Source organism: Plectropomus leopardus, chromosome 14 (assembly GCF_026936395.1).
Source record: "Plectropomus leopardus strain MGB_pleo_1.0 chromosome 14, ASM2693639v1, whole genome shotgun sequence".
NCBI classification, from domain to species: Eukaryota; Metazoa; Chordata; class Actinopteri; order Perciformes; family Serranidae; genus Plectropomus; species Plectropomus leopardus.
The window spans coordinates 14244810-14266198 of NC_142189.1; the positions used below are offsets into that span (position 1 = coordinate 14244810).

The 21389-nt window shown below is 40.7% G+C and overlaps 1 protein-coding gene across 1 annotated transcript in view; it reads right to left on the reverse strand.

The window, feature by feature from the left end:
- luzp1 (leucine zipper protein 1) overlaps nucleotides 1-21389 on the reverse strand; it is a 66701-nt gene that overhangs the window by 17120 nt on the left and 28192 nt on the right. The window contains exons 3-4 of the mRNA XM_042500405.2: nucleotides 4027-4364; nucleotides 961-3235 (exon numbers count right to left, since the gene is read on the reverse strand). Coding sequence (XP_042356339.2) covers nucleotides 961-3235; nucleotides 4027-4158 — 2407 coding nt within the window. The 5' untranslated portion in view covers nucleotides 4159-4364. The remainder of the gene's footprint in view (nucleotides 1-960; nucleotides 3236-4026; nucleotides 4365-21389) is intronic.

The following is a 21389-nucleotide window of genomic DNA, read 5'->3' on the forward strand; positions in this document are numbered from 1 at the left end:
AGTCCAAAAGAACCACAACTCCAGAGTGCTCTACATGTTTACCATCTTCATAATTTGCTGCTTCCTATTTGATTCTGGAAAGAGCGCACCTGTTTGTTGTTGACAATACTGACATCATCGTTTGCATAAGCTAAGACTAAAAAATTCAGATAATATTAAACATGTTTAATTTTATTGTAATATTAAGACAAGAAAAAGACTGACTTAAGACAGCTCGGACTTACACTAATTGATTGAGATCATAGGACCGTGCCACAACTCTCATGATTTCATTCTGACACTGGAAATTTGTCAAATTGCTTGAAAAGTTGTTTGGTGTAAGGCAGACATCAAAGTGACAAGGCAGTAATGCAGCAGGATGACTTCTTCTTGTACATTAAATTATGACTGAAAACCTGCAAAACTAATAACGAATTTCCATCAGTCTTTGCTATACTTTGTGATTAATGCCCCTGTGGTTAGCAACTGAATCTTAGCATGATAACATGCTAAACACAGATGGTGAACATTGTAAACATGGCATCCATTATACCTGAATGTTAGCATGCTGTAATAGGCATTTAACTCAAAGCATTTCTTCGAATACAGCCTCAGAGAGCTGCTGCTGCTGCTGCTGCTTTGAACCCTGACCAACTGTGAGCAGACAATGAGAAACTTTCCTGCAAATTGCAAGAAATATGTTTATTTAAAATAACTTGTTTAAAAATAATTTTAAAACACTAGGGGAAATTTTTTACAGAATTATAATTCTGGAGCAGGTCATTCACTGTTTTTTTTCTGTTTTTTGTTTTTACTTTCCTTTTACTTTCCTTTACTTTTTCTAATTTTCAGGTAATTTTCTTGGAACCATTTCTGGGACATTTCTTCTTAACTTGCTCATCGCCTTCTTCCCATATTTTCAAAAGAAATCAGACAAATTCACCCAGGTTTCCAAGGGTTAAAGCATCATGTGGCACTTACCTATGAGGATGTTACTGGTGGAGGTGTGGCGTTCTTTAATCGGCATGGGTTCACTGGACAGACTGCTGCTGCGACTGCTGGTTCTGGAGGAGCTCGGGTCGTTGGGATAGATGGTGATACTACTGGTCATTTTACTGGTGCTGGTCACAATGGGTTTGGTGGAGATTTTGGGTTTGCCGTTTGCAGACAAAGGCTCGGAAATCATCACTTCCTTCCTGTCAATCTCGACGATTGCGGGCTTGATGACAGCTTTTGACCTCAGCGCTTCACGTGGGCTGCACACTCGCTGGATCTCGAGCCCTGTTGCGGTGTGCACGGGCCCCGGGTGGCCTCCCTCGGCCAACAGTGTTCTGTTGTGGAGCTCCTCATCAAACGAGCTCCTGGAAGACGAACCCTCTGAATGCGAGTCGTGGACGTGGGAGTATCTAGGATATCTGGAGGTTGCAGTCCTAGTGCTTGCAGTTGTAGTAGTCGTCTCAGTTACAGGCTCTGGCTCAGAGGGCCTTGAACCAGTGGATTCAGTTTCAGAGGCAGACGAATGACCCTCTGACCCCTGGTCGTTGGGCAGCAGTGGAGTGACCTGGGATCTGTAGGCTGTGAAGGCTCCATTGGCTTTGGACAGGGTGGAGGCGACAGATACTGAGACAGATTCCTGAACCAGGTCTGTTGATTCCTGATCTGAGGCAGACGCTGTGTCCTTCTCTAAAGCAGAGAGACTGTTGATGTTACTTTCAGGCACTACATCAGAGTTGTTTGATTCGCTATCGCTACCTACGTACAGTTTTGAAAACTTTTCTATTCTGCTTTTTTTAGTTTCCCCATCCGTCTGTTTGTTTGCCGTCCTCAGTGGCTTCTGGTCATTAGCTGCTGGAGGGTAGCGACTAAGAACAGACGCTTTCTTAGTATCACTAGAGGTTGTGTTTACAGAGGAGGGAGTGGCTCCTCTTGTCTTGTCCTCAGTTCCTCGTCCTGTGTCTCTTATTCCATTATCAGAAGACACTGCAGTAGTTGTGGTTTTGGGTGTCCTTCTACTCTTGTGAGCTGGACTGAGGGCTCTCCTCACAGGCTTCGGGGAGCTCTCCTCTGAGTGGCTCAGATCTTTGCTCCTCAGCTTGGTCTCTCTCTTATGCTGAGGAGACAGCTCCCTGTTCCTGTGTTTGGGGGAACTTGGCTCTGACACATTTGCAACATTCCTAAATTTGGGCTTCTCTTGTCTGAAACCTCCCTTCACAATCTCTTCATTCTCAGCTTTGCCATTTTCCAGGACCTTGGCGGGGCTGTTGGGACAAATGTTAGTGCTTCCATTGCCATGTTTATCCACATTACTAGTTCCATTTCTTCCACCTTTTCCGCACAGCTGCGTCCTGAGCTGCTCCACCTGCTCGCTCAGTTGGCGAGCCCGGTTTCGCTCCATTTGGAACTTCTCGTTAAGTTCGCCATTTTTGGACTCTGAGTTCTTTAGATCCTCCTCTACAATCTCCAGCTGTTTGAGGCGGTTCTTCAGCCTCTCTACTTCCTGTGTCAGCTCCTTTACTTTGTTGTCCTCCTCCTGCGAGCCTTCAAGACTAATGTTCTTCTCATTCTCAGATTTGTTCACAAGGCCGATGCTGTCATCGGCTAACTTCAAGTACTCAAGGCTCTTTTTCCGTCCTGCCAGTTTACTTGTGAGGAGCCCCGTGGATGAAAGCTCGTCCTCAATTCGTGACCTCATGAAATCTGCGCGACCAGGGTCTGGTGACATGCCAATGCGATTCTTCTGGTGCTCCAATTTTTCTGTCAGCTTTAGAATAATCTTCTCGTCCTCTCTTTGTTTCTCTAGTAGCCTCTTTCGCTCGCTCATAAAGGTCTGGGTGAATCCTTTGAGTTTCTCAAGTTCCATGGCCAAAGCCTGCTCTGCTCTGTCCAGTTTTGTCTCAGACCCCTCTAAGTCCTTCAAACGTGCTTTGAGGGCCTCCAACTCAGACGAGAGCTTCTTAGTCAAGTTCTTTTCCTCATTGAGGCTCAGGCAGAGCTGGCTGCAGTCAGACTTGCTTTTCCCAAAAGCTTCTTCCAGTTTCTCCAGTTCGGCCATCCTCCTTTGTAGACGTTCAGTCTCGGCCTTCAACTCCTTTGTCAGGTTCTCCTCCTCTTCCAGTTTTTCTCTGACTGTGCGGCAAAGATCCTCTGCTTTGCGTACCTCCTCATCCTTACCCTGGATCTTTAGGAGACGTTTCCTTAATTCCTCCACATCTCCGAGCAGGGATGAGTTGCTGCCTTCTCCCTGGATGACTTTGTCCTGATGAGAGAGAGACCAACCATTTATTAATCAATTCATGTAGTGTATTTCTATTCCACCTCTTTCCACTCACTAACTATGGTGGCATGCACACCAATATTCCCATATTATTCCAAATATGACAAGACACTACTCCATTTAGACATTCTGAATCAGGCTGTTTGGCTGTTTTCCTATTAAGACACATGAGATATGCCGTTATTATTTGGGTTTTAGGTTCATTATTTGGGCATGTATACAGCTAGTTTAGAATATGCATCTCCACAGCCTCTCGTCTGTTTACGGTCACCTCTGTGCGTTGTCATGGATATGTTGTGCACAAACCATCTCACTAACAGTTTGCAAGACTGTGGTGTAGAGATGCACACAAAAGGAAATCTCACATTTCTGGGCGGAAGAAGAAACCCACCTACTTTTATTATACACCTACTTTATAGAAGACTTAGATATCAATGGGTTTTTGGAAATGTGCAAATATTGCAGCACCGACCTTTTCAGGAAGGTGAAGGTGAGTCCACAACCAATAGGAAAATGTGAAAAAATCCTATTTTAATGCAAAAAAGCAAAATGACAAGTGGCTCCAGCTGTTCGACTTCTTCATATTTTGACGTGATGAATGACATGTTAGGGCATGTTAATCGGAGTATGCACAGCTGCATGTAAACCGGAGTTTTATTGGAATATTTATTTTCATTAGTCATGTTAATAGACAATTCTGTGTATGCAAACACACTTATTGTTTCTGATATGCACACACAAACAAACACTATCTGAAATCAACTGGTACTGACCTGCAGGTCAAGCAGCTCATCCTCAGATTTCTGCAGCTTGTTGGTTGCTTCTTCCAGTTCATCCAGTCGTCGACTGAGACTCTGTAGCTTGTGCCGCAGGTGGCGGTGGGTCATGTCTTTATGGTCAGACATGGCTGCAAATTTTTTTGTCTTATTTCTGTGTTTGTTTTGTTGTTCAGATTATTTGATGACAATGTTTTGGGAGGTCCACATTTGTGTGGTAGTATTATCAAGTCCTTTAGGTTCTTGGGAAAATACTCTTTTCTCTCTGCGGTCTGTCGGTCGCTTTAAGACTTTGGAGTTTCCTCAGAGTGGCATTTAGCAGACAAATCCGTCATCTGTAGGAGGGAGAGAGGAAATAACACTTAGTCATCCCTAATTTGTCAATGACAGTCATTTACATTCCAAAAAGGTAGCTCAGTAAGCCAGGAAAGAGATGGCACACAAGACCAGTCAGTGTACTGTATGATTATACACTTCCTAATTGCTGTGACAATTAGGATGAGACTAAACAAGGACAGACATAAATGCATGTACAGTAAAACAACAAAACAAAAAAACTCACAATGTGGCACATGCAGAGACATTTTTATATAAAATTAACACGTGACAAGAGATACGTTACATAGTAAACATGAAGTCATAGGCAAAGGGTGACATCAGCTAAATAAAGAATTCAAGTATGTTATTTCAATGGCCTAGGAAAGTTGTATCAATATCTGTAACCATGAGCTTCTCTTAAAGCCAGAGAAATAAGTCCAAAACTTCTGATGTCATCAAGTATAAAGTCACAATTAATGGGAGACCGATTTTGCGAATCCACAGAAAGCCATAAACATGAATTTTGTTTGTATTGTTGTGTTCTCAGGTCTGAAACAGAAAATGTACCCAAACACATCTAGTTTTTGGATTTGGGGGAATTGTTCATGTTTTCTATTATTTTGGACTGTTGTCAACCATAGCAAAAAATCCCTTTAATGTTCCTTTCACTCATAAAATTAAATATTACATTTTCTGTGGCAAAAGTACCATTCTTCATTATGACAATCAAGTGTGCATTAAGTGGACATAGCACACACACACACACACACAAACACTACACCTCTGTTCCTTTCTCCCACTGAACCACCATGTCTTTCACCTTGCCTGTTCTTTGAAGGGCATGCGGGTGGCACTGCTTATATGTGTGTGAGTATGGGGGTTTAAACATGTCTGCACAGACTTACACATGCACACACGCACCCACACACTTTGTTGTCTCCCTGCTGTGGTATCCTGCATCGATTTATGCTTGCCTGCCTGCTTCTGCTGACAGCAGCGTATCTCAATAACACCGGCCTCCTTCACATACCCTATCTGCACACATACACAGCCGTCACCGTGGCAACCAGGACATCACAGGCCCGTCACAACACTACGCCATTCATGGTCACATGGGAAAGTGTTTCACTCTGCGACAGAGATTACTAGCTAGAAATAAGTACGCTCTGATTGAAGAAACATCATAATCACAAAGCAGGATACTGAGGCTGTGGTGTCCTTTGCCTTGTTAATCAGTACAGTTATATCAGAGGTCATATTTCTTCAGCCATTACAATGTGGTAATACCCATCTGTGCACCCAGCAAGGCTCTGTGTGATGAGAACAAGGATTATTAGCACAACACAGTATGCCTGTCAGCATGACCTCCATAAATCTAACAGCCGAAGCTTTTGTCTCATGCATGATTCAGGTGGTGGGCTTTCCTAAATCCTATTACTCCCCTTCCCCCCTTCATCCTGCCGAGCTTCCCCCACTGACCGCGAGGGAAAATCGACCTGCGGGTAGGACATAACATCTGCACACATCATCACTTATCGACCCCCTGATAGCCGGCTCCATGCCTCCGTTTTCAGCTTGTCTCCGTGTTCAAAGATTGCCTCTCTGAAGCTACAAACCACTACATACAAAAACTACTGTAGTTTTCCTTTACATTAAAGAACTTGTAAAAACATCAATCAATGCAGTAAATTTGCTTCATCTTTTTATTTGTGTGCGTACATGCTATACAGAGGTAGCCATTATGGTTTACTCAAGCATAGCTTCATATATTTTCTATCGTTTCATTTGGTGTAAAAAGCCCCTCTCCCCATAATTCATTAAATGTCTTGTTGAACATAAACCGAGGCGATGAGCTTTGAAACTCAATATGGCAACGATTACTTTGTGAAAAAGCACAATGTGAACTCAAAGCTGCAGTGTTTTAATTAATCGTCACTTTCATGAGGTCTAGTGGTTTGGTAATCTTCTTGTGGAGTACAAGACTTTGAGGAAATACTGCAAAGTACATGGACTGAAGAGGGGAAGAGACAAATGTGGAAAAATGTTGGAGAGAAAACGGCTAGCTTAGCTGTCCACTTGAATGCCAAAACACCTTAGTCAATAAAGTCATTTTGGGTTGCATTTTTTTTCGCCCAGCTGTGGCTTGTTAAGTGAGTTGCAGACCAATTTTTCTCTGTTGTCTCGAGGTGGTCGCTGTGATCCAAACCTGTCCTGACTGATCCTGTTCCAGCAAAGTAAAAATTCCCCATGTATCCATTAAAAGCAGAGAGCGCTCACTGGCACCAAAAGATTTACATAGCTACAGTTCAATTCTTCATGACATCTCTTCACACTGCACTATGCAGCTCAGGGAAAACATAACCACAAGAGAGGTTCAAAGAATAACAGTTTAAATGATGTGCTCTGGAGAAAAAGTTAAAAACTACATGATGGTCCTACTGTCCTCCTGACCCGTTAAATTATGAAACATCAAGTTCAGATTTCTGACCCAACTTCCAAACTGGGAGAAATAAAACCCCTGATAGTCTTACTGGAGGAGTCAGTCTCAAAAAGAAATCAAGGATGAGCCAAGAGTAAAAAAGACTTAAGTTAACAATGCAACAGACTATGGAGGACCATAAGTGTCACAGAAATAGTAATTAAGCATTTAACAAATTAATAACTAATTGTACATGTAAAATATACATTTACAAATTAATTTGCAAATTAATTTCTTTTAGGCCACTCAGATCTTTTACTTAAGTAAAAAACGTAATACCACAGGGTAGAAATACTAGTAAAAGTAGTGCATTCAAAATGTTACTTAAGTAAAAGTACTTTCAAAATAAAGTACTTTATCAAAATAAACTAAAAATACCAAAAGCAGGCTACTCATTATGCAGCGTTGCCTATTTCTGGATGAAATATATGGCTATATTATATAACTTGATTATTATTATATTTCAAATATTTATATTCATATATATATATTTTTTACTAAGAGTTATCAACCTTATTGATATATAAATTAACAGGCTAAAGGATATAGTAATTAATTCAAGGGGCAATATGAACGAATATGAATCGATCTATTATTCGTTCATTTTAAAAAGGTATTTACAAAAAAAAAACAACAGTCAATAAGTAGTATATAATTTTGAAAAAATAGATTAATTAATCACTTGACTACCTATTTCAAAATAATAGAGAATTAAAGAACTGGATTTATAAATTGAATTAAGAATTAAGATTTTAATATGGAATTTAAAAATGGCAACTTCCTCTCCAGTTTGCATTTTCTGCTTTAACTTCTCCTTTTAGCCTTTCTGTGACGCTTTGGACCTCAGGAGAAAAAGTCAAAACTAGATGATGGTCCTGCTGTCCTGACCCACTAATGAAACATCAAGTTCAGATTTCTGATTATCTTCAGGATGGCTTTTGGGCCCCGGCATGATTTGAAGAAATCCTCTCTGGTTGAGCCTCGTCCTGGTTAATAATGGTGTTTTGCCACGTCCAGCTACTCCTGTCTTGGCAGGCTGCCTAACTCTCCTTTCATTCTGCCTTTATTTCTTTGCCAGCTCGCTACCTCCCTCCCTCATCTCTACCCTCCATCGCTCTCAGACACGCACACCAGCACGGCCAAGTGGGCGCTTTTAAGGGGCGGCGGTGCGTGCAAAGCGACTCTGGCAAGGGCCCGCCTCTGCCAAACCAATCAACATACCTGATTCACTTATCGCAGAGCCGGGGCCTCGTTAGCTACATTCAGGACAAGACAGGAGGGAAGAGGAAGGATGGTGGGTAAGATGGAGAGGAGGAGAGGAGTAGAGGTAAGGCTTTTTAATAATTTTCTTAACTAAAATAAAGACAATTTTATTTTGTCCATTTCTGTGACACTCTGGGCCTTGTGCTGTAAAAACCACGGCTGTATAAGTATTAATGTCTACTTTAATTGTACAATTAGTTATAAAATTAATTAAATGCTTTATTACTATTTTTGTGACACTTGTGAATTTCCACAACAGAACTTTGAAAGAAACCAGCTGCAGAGTGGAACAGGTTACATGGCCGTGAAATACTGCACCATAAATCCATTAAATATCTGGTGAACAAATTTCAAAGATGAAAGAACGCACTGAATACCTGGAAAACAAGACCGGGCAAAAAAATGTGTGTATATTCACACACAAGAGAAAAATGAAGCCCAGTATTCCTAGGAGTTATTACTCATCTTCAAGACTGTGGCCCGGAAAGTAAACCGTGTGAAGCTGTTTGGCCAAGAACAGGTTTGAAACAGCGGAGAAAGGGGGGGGGGTGGAGGGAAGGAAGTATGGCTGGAGGGGAGTCACAGAGGTATTCTGAACACAAATTGAACAAAGTTTCGTTCCTCTGTTCTGTGCGTTGTTTGACAATTATGGAAATCCTGGAGGGGGGTAGGAGCTGCGAGGCAGGGGAACTGACCCCTTTTACGCAGACACATTCCTGATGACGGACTAACCGGGGCACTGCCAGTCCCTCGCTCTGCCTTGTCTGCTCTTAACCAGGCCACTGACAGCCTCTCCCAGGAAGCTCATTCCTAACCAGGGCATTGTCTGGGTTTCATGGCGAGGGCCCAAGGAGTCTGTAAAAGTGCTCTAAGGTTCAGTCGGCTCTGGGCTGATTCCTGAGATTGTGTTTGCCATGTAAGGTTACACAGCATCTGTAACTAAACTCACAACCCATTTAAATTAAAGTAAACATCGAATCAGCTTAAACCACGCCCTGACTGACTGCACAGTCCAACACCGTATGACTCTGGCACCTTTCACTTCCTGAAATCTGGACAGGAAGTTCCCTACTTGACCTTTCGCACTTCTACTGCCGTTGTTACGAGAAGCAGGACGCTGAGACTTTTTATCTGCAGCAAGAGTGCAGACGTGTAAGAAATAAAACTGTAATGCTGACACGTGTTCAACCTTCAGAAAGTCTTACATGTGAAGTTTAAGATTTTATATTTCATATTTTTAATGTATGATTTGTTATAAATTTAACACAGATTTGTGAAATGCTCTGCTGTTTGGAAAATGTTGTCATGTTCTGACAAAAATAATAGTTTTAACTACAATTAACAGTATGTAGTATGCATGTTAACTTTCACCTATGAGCAAAAAAAAAAAAAAAAATCAGGCTTTATACTTAAGAAATAATGACAGATAATGGTAGATAATTATCAATATCGACAAATACGAAAACAACATTTTAACCCATATCACCCAATATATATACGGACTAGACAGATAGGATAGACAGACAGTGATCCATGTAAGAGGAGGGGACAGACATAGGAAACCCACAGGGGCTTCATTTTGTCTTGGACCAACAATACCAAATGGAATCGGTAGTCAAACTTTGTTGAAGACGTTCATTCACACAGATCTCTCTCTCTCTCAAACACACACACACACACACACACACCAAGGTTACAATCATACACCATATCATTAGGGCTTTAGCCACTCTCTTCCTGCCTGCCTGTAGCCTTCAGTACATTCTGTTCTCTCCATGAAAGAGAGAAGGAAAAGAAAGAAAAAAAATCCCCTCTCTCTCTCTCTTGCACTTGACGTTGTAACTTTGGGTTTGAAGCTCTTCTGCCTCATAAACTCTAGTTAATAAAGGGCCCCGGTCCAATCAAAATGCCTCAACCACATCTTCATGTAGGGGGTTACTGCCAGTTTACATATGTGAATGTGTGACAAATACTTTGTGTGTGTGTGTGTGTGTGTGTGTGTGTGTGAGGAGGGACGACTGCAGTGGATGGATGCTGGCGCAGCACTGGAAGCCACAAGATGGTGGAGACCTGATGCTTGGCCTGCATTTTTCCGTTTTTCCAAGAAAGAGAAAACCGGCATCCCATAATGTTCGGTTTGTCGTTTCCTGTGCTGTCATGTTTTTTTTCTTTCTTTTTGTCCTTTCAGTTTTGCACCATTTCTGGAAAAATGGTAAAGAAACGAAAGGCAGTGTTGCATTTCAGCAGAAAAATGGATAAGGAACTAAGGTCATGTAGCGTATTCATTAGAGGAAGCTGAAATGGGATGGGAATACCTACTCTCCGTGGATTTTTCCTTAAGATCCTGGTTAAAATTACCACTTACAGTGTAAGTATTGACATGTGGTGAAATAGTGGGTAAACAAAACGTCGCCTCTGGTAGAAAAATAGATTTGTTTATGGGTGAGGACATGGAAGTTAACCACAATACCACTATAACGACAAAGCAGATGCTTTCTGTTTGTCAAGGCAACATCACTCAAAGTTAAGATATTCTTTAGTGACATGGTTTCCTTTTTCCTTTCTCCCACCAGTTATTTCTCCCCTCAAAAAATAGACTGAAAGCAAAATAAAAACTGAGTTGATACATCACAGTTTTGCTCCATTGCTTTCCTCCAAGGCCCCCGCTGCCAATGATTGGAAATGCTCAGCATGGACACTTAGCTTCATTTCAGTTTGGATTTCCTGTCATTTGTTAACAGTCTGGACTAATTTTACCGTTTAAGAGAAACAGTGGCTCTTTATGGGTTTGAACAAATGGAGTCCCAAAACCAAAATAACAGAGAGGAGGGAGAAAAAAGGGAAAATAAAGACAGCAGTGCAAGAAAAAGTCAACTGTTGAGTGAGGAAGTTTTTGTCTGGATATGCCAGACATCAGCAGCCAAATAACGACAGAATGTGAAAATAACTATTCTCTTTGACTGGAAATTGTGAAGGATAACTTTCACAGTTTTCTGACATTTTAAAGACAACAAATCAATTATTCAAGAAAATAATTGCCAGATTAATCAACGAAATCATTCTTAGCTGCAGCCCCGTTAAAAATAAAAAAGGGTGCTCTGACATTAGGAATGGGAATCAAGAGTTGGAATCATATACCTCCGAGCTTATCAACACATTTTATCAACGGTGGCGTGTTTTTCCTGATAGTTGCACTTTGCAAAACAATGATGTCAAACCAAGAGAAACCAAGAGATTTCAATGCACGGCTTTGGTGACAAAAGTACTGCTTATAATGTCTGAAACATTCTAATTTTAAGAAAGGGTGGAAACACCTGCAATACGCCTAAACCTCTTTCTTATCAACATGAGCTCAAATTCCAGGAATGCTTCTTAACAGAGCGGCACGTCCGTTACCGAGGGTAAATATCCTCTGTTATAATGCCATTAACACCATGCAGGCAGGCTAAGCATGTTTTTTCTTTGACTAAGAAAACAGTTAAACATTGGAGGACACCCGAGTCACATTCCTTTTTCTCTTTTGTTGCTACACTGTGTTCAGACATAAAACAGTTGCACTGATGCTGAAAACCCATGAAGGCCTACTTTTTTTCTACACAAATTGATCTGGGTGGGATTCGATAAAGATAGTCTTCTCAATTTTCCATCCCCAACTAACTTTGGAATTGCCTGCCACGAAAGCTTGACTGTTTACTGCCAGATGTTGGGGAGGACTACTCTATATTCTTGAACAGTCTTTCATGTTTTTATGTTGTAGAAAGTCCTCTTTACAAGATCTTATTTTGAATTAAGGGTTTATTTTGTACATGGAGAACAAAACACTGTGCAATGTTTCAACCAGATTGACAGTTGAAAGGACAGAAAATGACAAAGATCCCTTTGAGCAACAGTTGAACAAGAAAAGAAGACATCAGCAGTTACTGGTAAAAGAAACTGGAGGCTTAGCATCAAAATGTGTGCTGTTTTAAATAGGCACAGGTTCCTGTTTCAGTGTCAAGTGCACAATAACGCTCAAACAAGCTGGAATAAACAGGTGTGTTGCTGAAGCAAATCTCTTGAAACTTGAAAATAGAAATAGAAGATTAATCAAAGGATAGCACTGTTGGAATTAAAACAAAACGGTCAGACAAATCATGGTTTAAACCTAGGGATGTCACAATCAACCTTTTTGCCCCAGATCCCGACTGAGTCAGTTCATATTGTATATCCGAGATACTGAATCCCAGTACCATACTAGTGTTTGCTCGGTAAAACGGCTGCACATTGCACACCTGATGTAGCCCCTGAGGTGAGAACGTTGATGACGGCTGCCCTCACTGATGTTGCATTGATGTGAATGAAAACTGGCATGAAACAAAGTATGGGATCAGACTTTATATAGCTCAATATAGCCAATCCTGATCAGTTAAAAAATGCTCTGACAGGCCTCGACACTGACCTTTGAGCCTGGATCGAGATATCCATAACTAAACCTATTCAGCCTAACCACTGAGTAGACTGCAGAGGGCCCAAAGAAAACCAACTTCCCAAAAGTCCACTTTTGTCATTATGGTTCAATTATGATTGAGAGTCACTTAACGCTATTAAATATTCTTTTTTTGGGAGTCAAAACTGTTTTAAATAATATATTATAATAATACATTTGATGTGTGATTTATAATCTTCTATAATCTTATTATAGAAGGAAAGACGAAAACATCTACCCCACTAATCCAGACTTTTAAGCAGTAATGTACGAGGTTTAAGTTGCAATGAAGGTGGATAATCTACTCAATCAACCCCAGTTTGGTACATGTGCAGGAAAAAAATGTTACATTGGTGCAATAAAAGCATAAACACCGTCAGAGTCATGAAAGGTTACATTAATAAATGTCAATGTGTATCTAAATAACAATTTATCATTGCTCTGTATCCCAGAGCGAGATAAGGTAAGCTTTTCTTTCCTTGCATGTTTTTTTTAAATTATCAGTGAGCGCAAAAGGGCAGTACTAAATAAATAATAAATTAAATAAATAAATAAATAAATAATAATAAAACAGGGTATTGATAGGCAGTGCATACATGGGGCTTAACAGAGACAAGACCGGACAAGACAAACAAAAAAAAAAAAAAACAACAAACATAAAAAGAAAAAGATGCACCCTTAGGCCGCTGAGGTCAAAGGTGAAGCTTAGGGTGAAGGTTGTCCTCAGGACAAACATTTATGAGAACATCACAGTTTTTGTTTGAACGTGTGGCTGGAAAGTAACAGTCCTCTCTCCGGTCTTAGCCCAGTAACCCAGAGCCTTTTCTAGGTCCCCCCTCCCCTCCTCTGTCTGTCTACATCAAGAGTCCTGTTGCTGGGGCTTAAAACCAGCACCCTGCTTATGTGAGGGGGCAAGATAAGAAGATGAGAGGGGGGAAATATGGGGAAGGGGGGATGGGAAATGCCAGAGAAAGTCGGAAAAGAGGGCAGACATGGCAGAAAAGCCAGAGGACTTACAGTGTCTGACCTGTCAGCTGTTGGGATGCTTCTACACATGCGCTATGTTTCTGGCTCCTCTGTTTATGACCTAATTGCTGCTGCAACTTTGAAGAGGTTGAATTAAACTCAAAACCCTCAGAGCGTCTCAGCTGGGCTCCTTAACTTGGTGGCATAAGAGTAAATTAGAGCATGTTCTTCATCAGACATCAGCATTACACACAGAATTACATGCAACAGCCACTGTAGCTGCAGCCAAGAAGCAGAGCAGCAGGGGGAGGGTATTAGAGGCTCTATTTAAAAAACAAAACAAAAACAGAAGCACCCGAAAATACTGGCCAGTCAGTTGGTAGCTGGGCCTGAGGCAGATCTGCAGCCAAAGAGATCTGGAGCAACTTGACTGTAATCATTTGTGATAGAAACACATAATATCACACACCAGATGGATGCTCACCAAAACAGGTTACGCTCACTACATTTCAATGCTACGCCTATTATTCTCTCAGTACCACTCTGTTTAAACACTCGCCCAAAATGCCACAAAACTCTGTCACATCATTTGGAGTGTATAAAGTAGGTCTGCAACTAAAATTTATTTTCTTTTTTAAACTTTATTTATTAAGGAAGCTAAAAAATACAACAAAAACATGAAAGCATTAACAGTTGGTCACTTATGCACTCATATCAATGTTATACTGACGGAAATACATGCAGGTTCATTCAATAAAGGATTACTAATAATCATCTGCTGTTCAAAAATTCACCAGATCCAATCTCTTTTCAACAGTACTGCCAGAATTTATGAACCAGTAGATTAAGTGAAAAGGTCATTCTCTCCATACTCTGAACGTTTGTCACAAAAATTAACAATCGTTTTCGTTTTTGATGATTCAGCTAACTATTTTCTCAATTACTTAATAAGTTATTTTAAAATGTCAGAAAATTGTGAAACATGTCAATCATTGCTTCCACCACCCCAATATATTCAGTTTAGAGGAGTAAGAAAATCCATGTTGTGATTTGGTTTTAAAAACTTCATTTGAATGCTTCTGCGAGAATTGAATTTTTCTATGAGTGGATGCCGAGCACTTAAGAAGCCCCCTTATTGTCAATAAACCTATAAAAGCCATCCATCCTCTGAATGCCTGATGTCTCGTTTGTGGTTGTAAAATTTCATGAGGCTGTTGTTATCCTAGAGGTCACTACAGGTCATTTTATACAGCAAGGTAAAGACTTTTAAAAACGGTCTCACTCCACTGAAATGACTCCTGTGGAGACTAACATTCATCACATTCTGTCTTTATCATGTTACAGAAGGTCTCATTTGCTTCCTGGGCTTAGACACTAAAGTCATTAGCTGATTTTCTTTATATTGGAGGATAAAGTAAAAAAAAAACTGGGTTGTCATCATTTTAACAGTCCAAGATGGCCAACAAAGAGACAGATTGATTTTTGGGGTTTGTCATACTCTAAGCTTTCCAAAAATTAATAGTTTTTCATTCCCAAATGATTTTGAAGGTTGCTACAATGACATTATGAACCTGAACGAGTAATGTTACTGGCATGGCAGATGATACTACATAAAGGAGGTCTTTATGGGTCCACTCCTTTCCCAGTAAATAAGACCTGATCAAGTCTAAATTATGTTCAATCTGGCCTCTGTTGTGATGTTACTGGGGTCAGGCCTGTGTGTCAGTTAGGGCTGCAAGAAATTATTGCTTTCAGTATTGAATAAAGTGTTGGTTATCGTTCTTGATTAATCAATTAATCTTGAATTGTCCATCTTTAATGTCTTAAAACACCTTGCTTTGTCTGACCAATAATCCAAAACCTAAAGATATTCAGTCTGGTATAAAAGAGAGAAAGGTGCTGAATATTCACAACTGAAAAGCTTAAACTAAAGATTTTATAAAAAAATTTTCCTTGAAAAATTGCTTTAACCTACGTGCAAAGTATAAATAAATAAATCTGCACACCAAGTAGGTCTTGTTAGAAGGATTTTAATATTGTGCAAAGCACAGCTGGGGGCATGCTGAAGAAGAATTGGGAAATATTTCATGGTGTGCAGATCTGTTTTTTCTGACTTTGCCAGATGTTTCTTTGGTTAAAGATGGCTAAGATGTGTGTCTTTTTTTCTGTTTTTTTATCTAAGTGTTTCAAACAAACACAAGTTTGGAAATGCCCTTGTTATTGGTGTAAATACAAAGATTTATGTCCCATGCAACTTGCCGTCATGTTTCCATGAAATATTTCCCAATTCCACCCCAGCATGCCCTCAGCCCGTTGCCCTCTGTGTTTGGGGTCAGAGGTCACTGACACTGTAAACATGAAAAACACTTTGCACAAGACACTGGGGCAAACAGGACTGAGGCCCTGATTAGGAGAGCAGACTGTGTTGTTTTCTGCTGTAGCTACCAAAACGAACTGAAGTGCATCTGTCTGACTAAAAATGTGAGAAGTGACGGTTTTGTTGCCTATAGTGGGGTTTTTTTTGGACCGACAATAAAATGTTGATAATGATTACTTTGTAAAATCCATCTCTTACAAATGAGATACTGAAGAACTGCACACACAGATTGTAACATTGGCGAAATAAATGCATTTGATCAGTCCTGTTAAGTGAGTCATGATTCAAAAGTCATTGCACAAAAAACAAGGATTACTCAAGAATAAGAAAATAAAGAAAACAAGAAATTTTGTTTGACAAAGCCATGAATTTAGATACGAAGCATGGGTTTGTGTGTGCGTACGTGTGTGTGTGTGTGTGTGTGTGTGTGTGTGTGATTTGCTATCTTGTGGACTGAAACCGCGGGAAGTCCCAGTTGTGGAGTGATAGACAGGAAGACTCCAGCAGGAGACGTAACTGTCCTGACCACACTGTGACATTAATATGATTAGATAGGATGATCAGAGAGGAGAGCAAGACAGAGAGAGAGAAAGAAGGAAACAGAGCGCCTGTCAGCATCTCAAGCACACTAACTCTGATTCTGCTGCATCGATTTTTTCAAACTATGGGTCCAACAATGTTATAAACGACACTTTTGTTTTTGCAAAAGAATAGGTTTAAGTTAAATATCTTAGACTTTTTTATGCACACAAAAGACTTGTTTCCCTCAAATTTTGGTCACATTTTTCGTAAAATCCATGTCTGCGGGGGCTGGCATGGTTAACCATAGTCTGCAGTTGTGAGGTTGGTTGGAAGCACTCCAAATTCACAGAAACTACATTGGAGACGGCTTATGGTAAATCTTACAGTAACTGTGGCATTGTGTTGTTTGGTAAAATTGCAGATTTTTGAGTGGCCTTTTATTGTGACGAGCCAAACACACACCGGTTAATGATGATGCTTCTCAATCAGCATCTTGATTTACCACACGTGTCATGTGGATAGATTATTTTGGAATAAGAGAAGTGCTCACAAACACAGATTTAAACAAATCTGCAACCAAAATTGGATAGAAATGTCTTTTGTGTGCATTAAAAAATGCACGGGCCACACTGCCTGCGTGAGCAGCGCGTTATGGCTATCTTGCTGAACTGCTGCTGCTCACACACATGTAGTGTTCACACAGACAGTGTTGCACAGGTGTCCGCTGCTATGACTACTGGATTTCCACAATTAAAAGCTGGTATTCCACTTAATCATGGAGCCATGCAAGCCACTGCATGGTCACAATGGAAAGCCTTGTGTTAGCAAATTAAAGGACTCTGTAGACAAAAATGCTGTCAGAGGGCTTTTATTTTGAAAAAGAGACAGGATGTGCTGAGGAAAAAATAAATATATTTTTTCATGTTTGTGACCGATATAGACAGTGAAACTGTAGTGAAAGATGACATGCTGATATAAATATCAAAAGACCGTTTTCACAGGCTATTTTTGCACAAACCACAAGTGTCATGCAGCAAAAATAGGCAAGATTTGTTTTTCTCAACATGTTCCACAGCTGGGCAGCAGCCAGGCCGAGCCTAAGCGTTGCTGCTCACGTGGGCAGTGTGGACACAGAAAAAAAAAAAGAAGTACTTCTGTGTATTGGATGACGTAAACCTATGAAGAGTGGGAGCAAAACAAAAGTGTTACATTTAAAATTTTGTTTAATGTGCAATGCAATGTGCAAAGATCTTGTGATATGACAAAAAGCTCTAGAACAGCTAATAAAATTAACTTGTGGTGAAGCTTGTTTTGACAAACAAAGAGCATCATTTTAGATGGCTTAAATGAAGAGAAACTCTTTGACCTCCCATAAACACAGCACTTTCTGTCAGGACCATCACCGGCTACCTATTTAAAGCTATGCTTAACAGCTGTTCAAGCACTCTCAGGTGTCAGCAGACGTCAGCAAAAACTTTATGAGACTGAATGAGAGCGCACACACACACGTGCAGCGATGAACTGCTGAGGAAGGAATGCATGCGTGTCACCGTTTCACACCGATAAGAGATCATGAAAACATCACAACAAGATGACACTTGTCAGACTCAATGGTAGGGAACTAACATTCTGAGTGCGTCTGTGTGAATAAGTATGAGTCAGGCAGAGAAAGAATGAGGCGAGGCAGACAGACAAAAGTTAAGAGAGAGAGCTTAAAGAGTGATAAGAACATATAATGATAGACTCACACGTATTCATTACCTCCACCCTATACTGTTTGTTTGTCTCTTTAAAGGTTAGCAGGATGTCTCAAAAACCTAAAAACATTAAATAAGGGATCCAGTAGAAAACCAAAGATTTGCTTTTGGTGGAATCTAGTTCTTAACATTGCTAAGTGTGATAAAAAAATGCTTTTCTCCCAAACTACTGTACTTACAAAGGTTAAAATCCAATGCACAAACAATTTCCAACAAATTTTGAGGGCCGACTGCAATTGTACTTGAAATGACAAAATATTACTTTAGACTAAGCTCACACTGTTGAACAAACATTTACAAATTGGAACGCTTCATCTACAGTCAGGAGATAACAGAGCCACATGCTGTGTATGCATCATCCAGTCATTGGCAGAGAGCTTCTGCAGACACACTGAAAATGTGAGTCATTTTCACTGTACTCCAGGTGCCACAGAGCGTACAAATGCATTAACAGGCTTATCAGAGAGAGGAGGTGAGATTTATGGCAAAAGCGCTACCTCACATCCGTTCTTCACATACTCATCCCAGATGGGGTTGCGTTAAAGAATGTAAATCAAGCACAAGTCTGATGCACACAGCATAAAAATCATGTAGTAAACTCTATGTGATCTGTGATAATGTCAACTGAATGTAATATTGGTTTATCTGACACTTTTCTTTAAAGAGGACCCATTTCAGCTCATTTTCAGGGTCATACTTGTATTTTGGGTTCTTCTGGGACATGTTTACATGCTTTTATGTTCAGAAAACACTTTATTTTCCTCATACTTTCTGTGCTGGAACATTTGCATTCACCCTCTGTCTGTGAAGGCTCTGTTTTAGCACCAGTCTCTTTAAGCCTTCCTCCCCAAAAAGCCCAGTTCTCGCTGATTGGTCAGTGTTTCCAGGTCTTACAAATCTCACTGTCTCTGCATCGTAATTGCAGACAATAAATGAGCGTGACGTCATGTTCACACTAGACTTTGAAGTGTCCCAATATGTCAATTGTCCTGCAACCGCCCGTCAGCAGTCACCTGGCCGTTCGCAACAATAGCACCGCTATCTATCTATCCGCACCGGTCTGTGAGCGATTCTGCTCTGTTCGAATCACATTAGGAACTCTGTTCCTGTCTGCTGGTGTGTCTGTGTATGTGTGTGTCCGCTTATCTCACTCCCTCTCTGTTTAGACACAACTAACAAATGTAAGGAAGCATGGGATGCATTCCTTTTATCATTTATCATAATAACATCATTTGTATCATATCTGATATATCCTTAATATTGTTTATAGTAAATTATTGGTGAGTTTTCTTGCCAGATTCACTTGCAGCTCGCGGAGACAAAGACAGAGACCAACCAGATTTAAAAACTATTGCTGCAGATTGCGAGCCAGCCGCCGCATGTCCAGTGTGAACACCCCCATACCTCAACTTGATCACCAAAAGGAAACAGGCAGCACTCCACGGAAAACTACTGTACTTGCGGCACTTCTGCGTCTCTTGTGAATCTACTGTGACCAAACGTAGCCGCATGTTCGACCATGAAAAATCACAAATAAAAGCTACGAAAGACAACTGAACATGTTCAAACAGGAATCTGATCTGAAATAAGGGAGAAATGAACTACATTGGTAAACAAGATTATGTTACTTTATAGCTACATGTAACAGTGTAGGCTACATAATGTAGTACACTAGCAGCAGCGTGCCTGGAACAGATGACCATATAAAGAAATATGTCATGATCTAACGTCTTGTCGCCAAAGTAGAAAAAAAACCCTCATGTTAACAGTTTACTCAGAATGATCTTAAGCTTGCAGTTTTCGCTCACAGGGATTACTTTTACATACATTTACATCTTTAATAGAAACTGTGGCCATGTTTAATATGATTTTGATAGTTGTAATAAGTCCCCTTTAAAAAAAGACAAGCAATTCTAACAACTGCAGAAATTGCTTGAGTGTGAAATTGTACTTGAAGGTCAGCAATTGTGTATTTTGCCATTTCCTCCAGCAAAATGTCGAGAACGACACCATCTTATTAATATTCATTCTTTCCTTTCTTCTCGTTCTCCATTTCGCTCTCACTCTAGTCACTGTCATCTATCACTCATGTGACCTCTACCTCTAAACATCCCCCCCAACGCCCTGTTTCTGCTGTTGCATTTCTCCTGTTTCCTTCCCTTGCCGTTCATCCTCACTCCCTTCCTGCTTATTTATATGACCTTGCCACTGTGCCTAAGAGAGGAGGAGCTGATGGGTGACTGTCAAACTCTCCAGTGATGATTGATTGGATATTTGACCAAACTCAACCCCTCTGATGGCTGGTGACAACTGCTTTTTCAAAGTGTCGATTCATAGACACATCAATAGCTCTTAACATACAGCCCTTCAACCTTCTGCCTGGCTGCTTGACATCCTGCTCGTTCTGCTTTCCCATCTTGCACAGAGTGTGTGCGCGCACAAACACACACACAGAACTGGGTTGGCAGAGCTTGGCAGTGCTTCGTCAGCCTGAGCCTTGGCATTAGCTGCCTGCTGCGGCTGAATGGAGACCTCAGTGGCTCTCTGATGAGGAAGAAACAGAACAGAGAGCGAGAGCGAGGCAGCGGCGGAAAAGCTTAGACTGGGCAAATGTGCAGGGCAAAATGCATGTAATAATGCGAGGCAAGCAAAGAAGGATAGAGAGAGAGAATGCCAGAGAGGGAGGAGAGGAAGGGTGAGATGAGGGGAGTGACTCCACAGAATGCAGAGCAGGTAGCTGCCAGAGTGGATTACTGCAGCAGGAATGCAGCACTGGCTGCAGGATGGAGGGAGGGAAGAGAGGACCAACAGAGCGCGAGGTAAAATGATGAAGCTGTATATCAGAGGCACTGAGTCATGCAGTTATTACAGATTGCTGTATTACTGTTTGTAAACAAAGTAGTTAGACTGGAAATGTATGTTAAGGCAAGGATATTAAAATTGCACATCAAGCTCACAGTGTCCTCACAGGTACTTTAATATTTGAACATATAGCAGGATGAAATGAATTTGAAGATCCCTTCAAATGACCTCTAGTACACAGCGAGAATTAGGTTGTTTGCATAAAATGACAATGAAGGTTTTAACGTGTCGTTTTATTGATCTATGTAATTGTTGTGTGATTCTTTTGCGACTTTATGAGTTTCATGGGTGTTGATGCTTTTTAATGTTGTTTAAAGCCCCCGACCGAAGGCAATTTTCTGTCACTGTGAT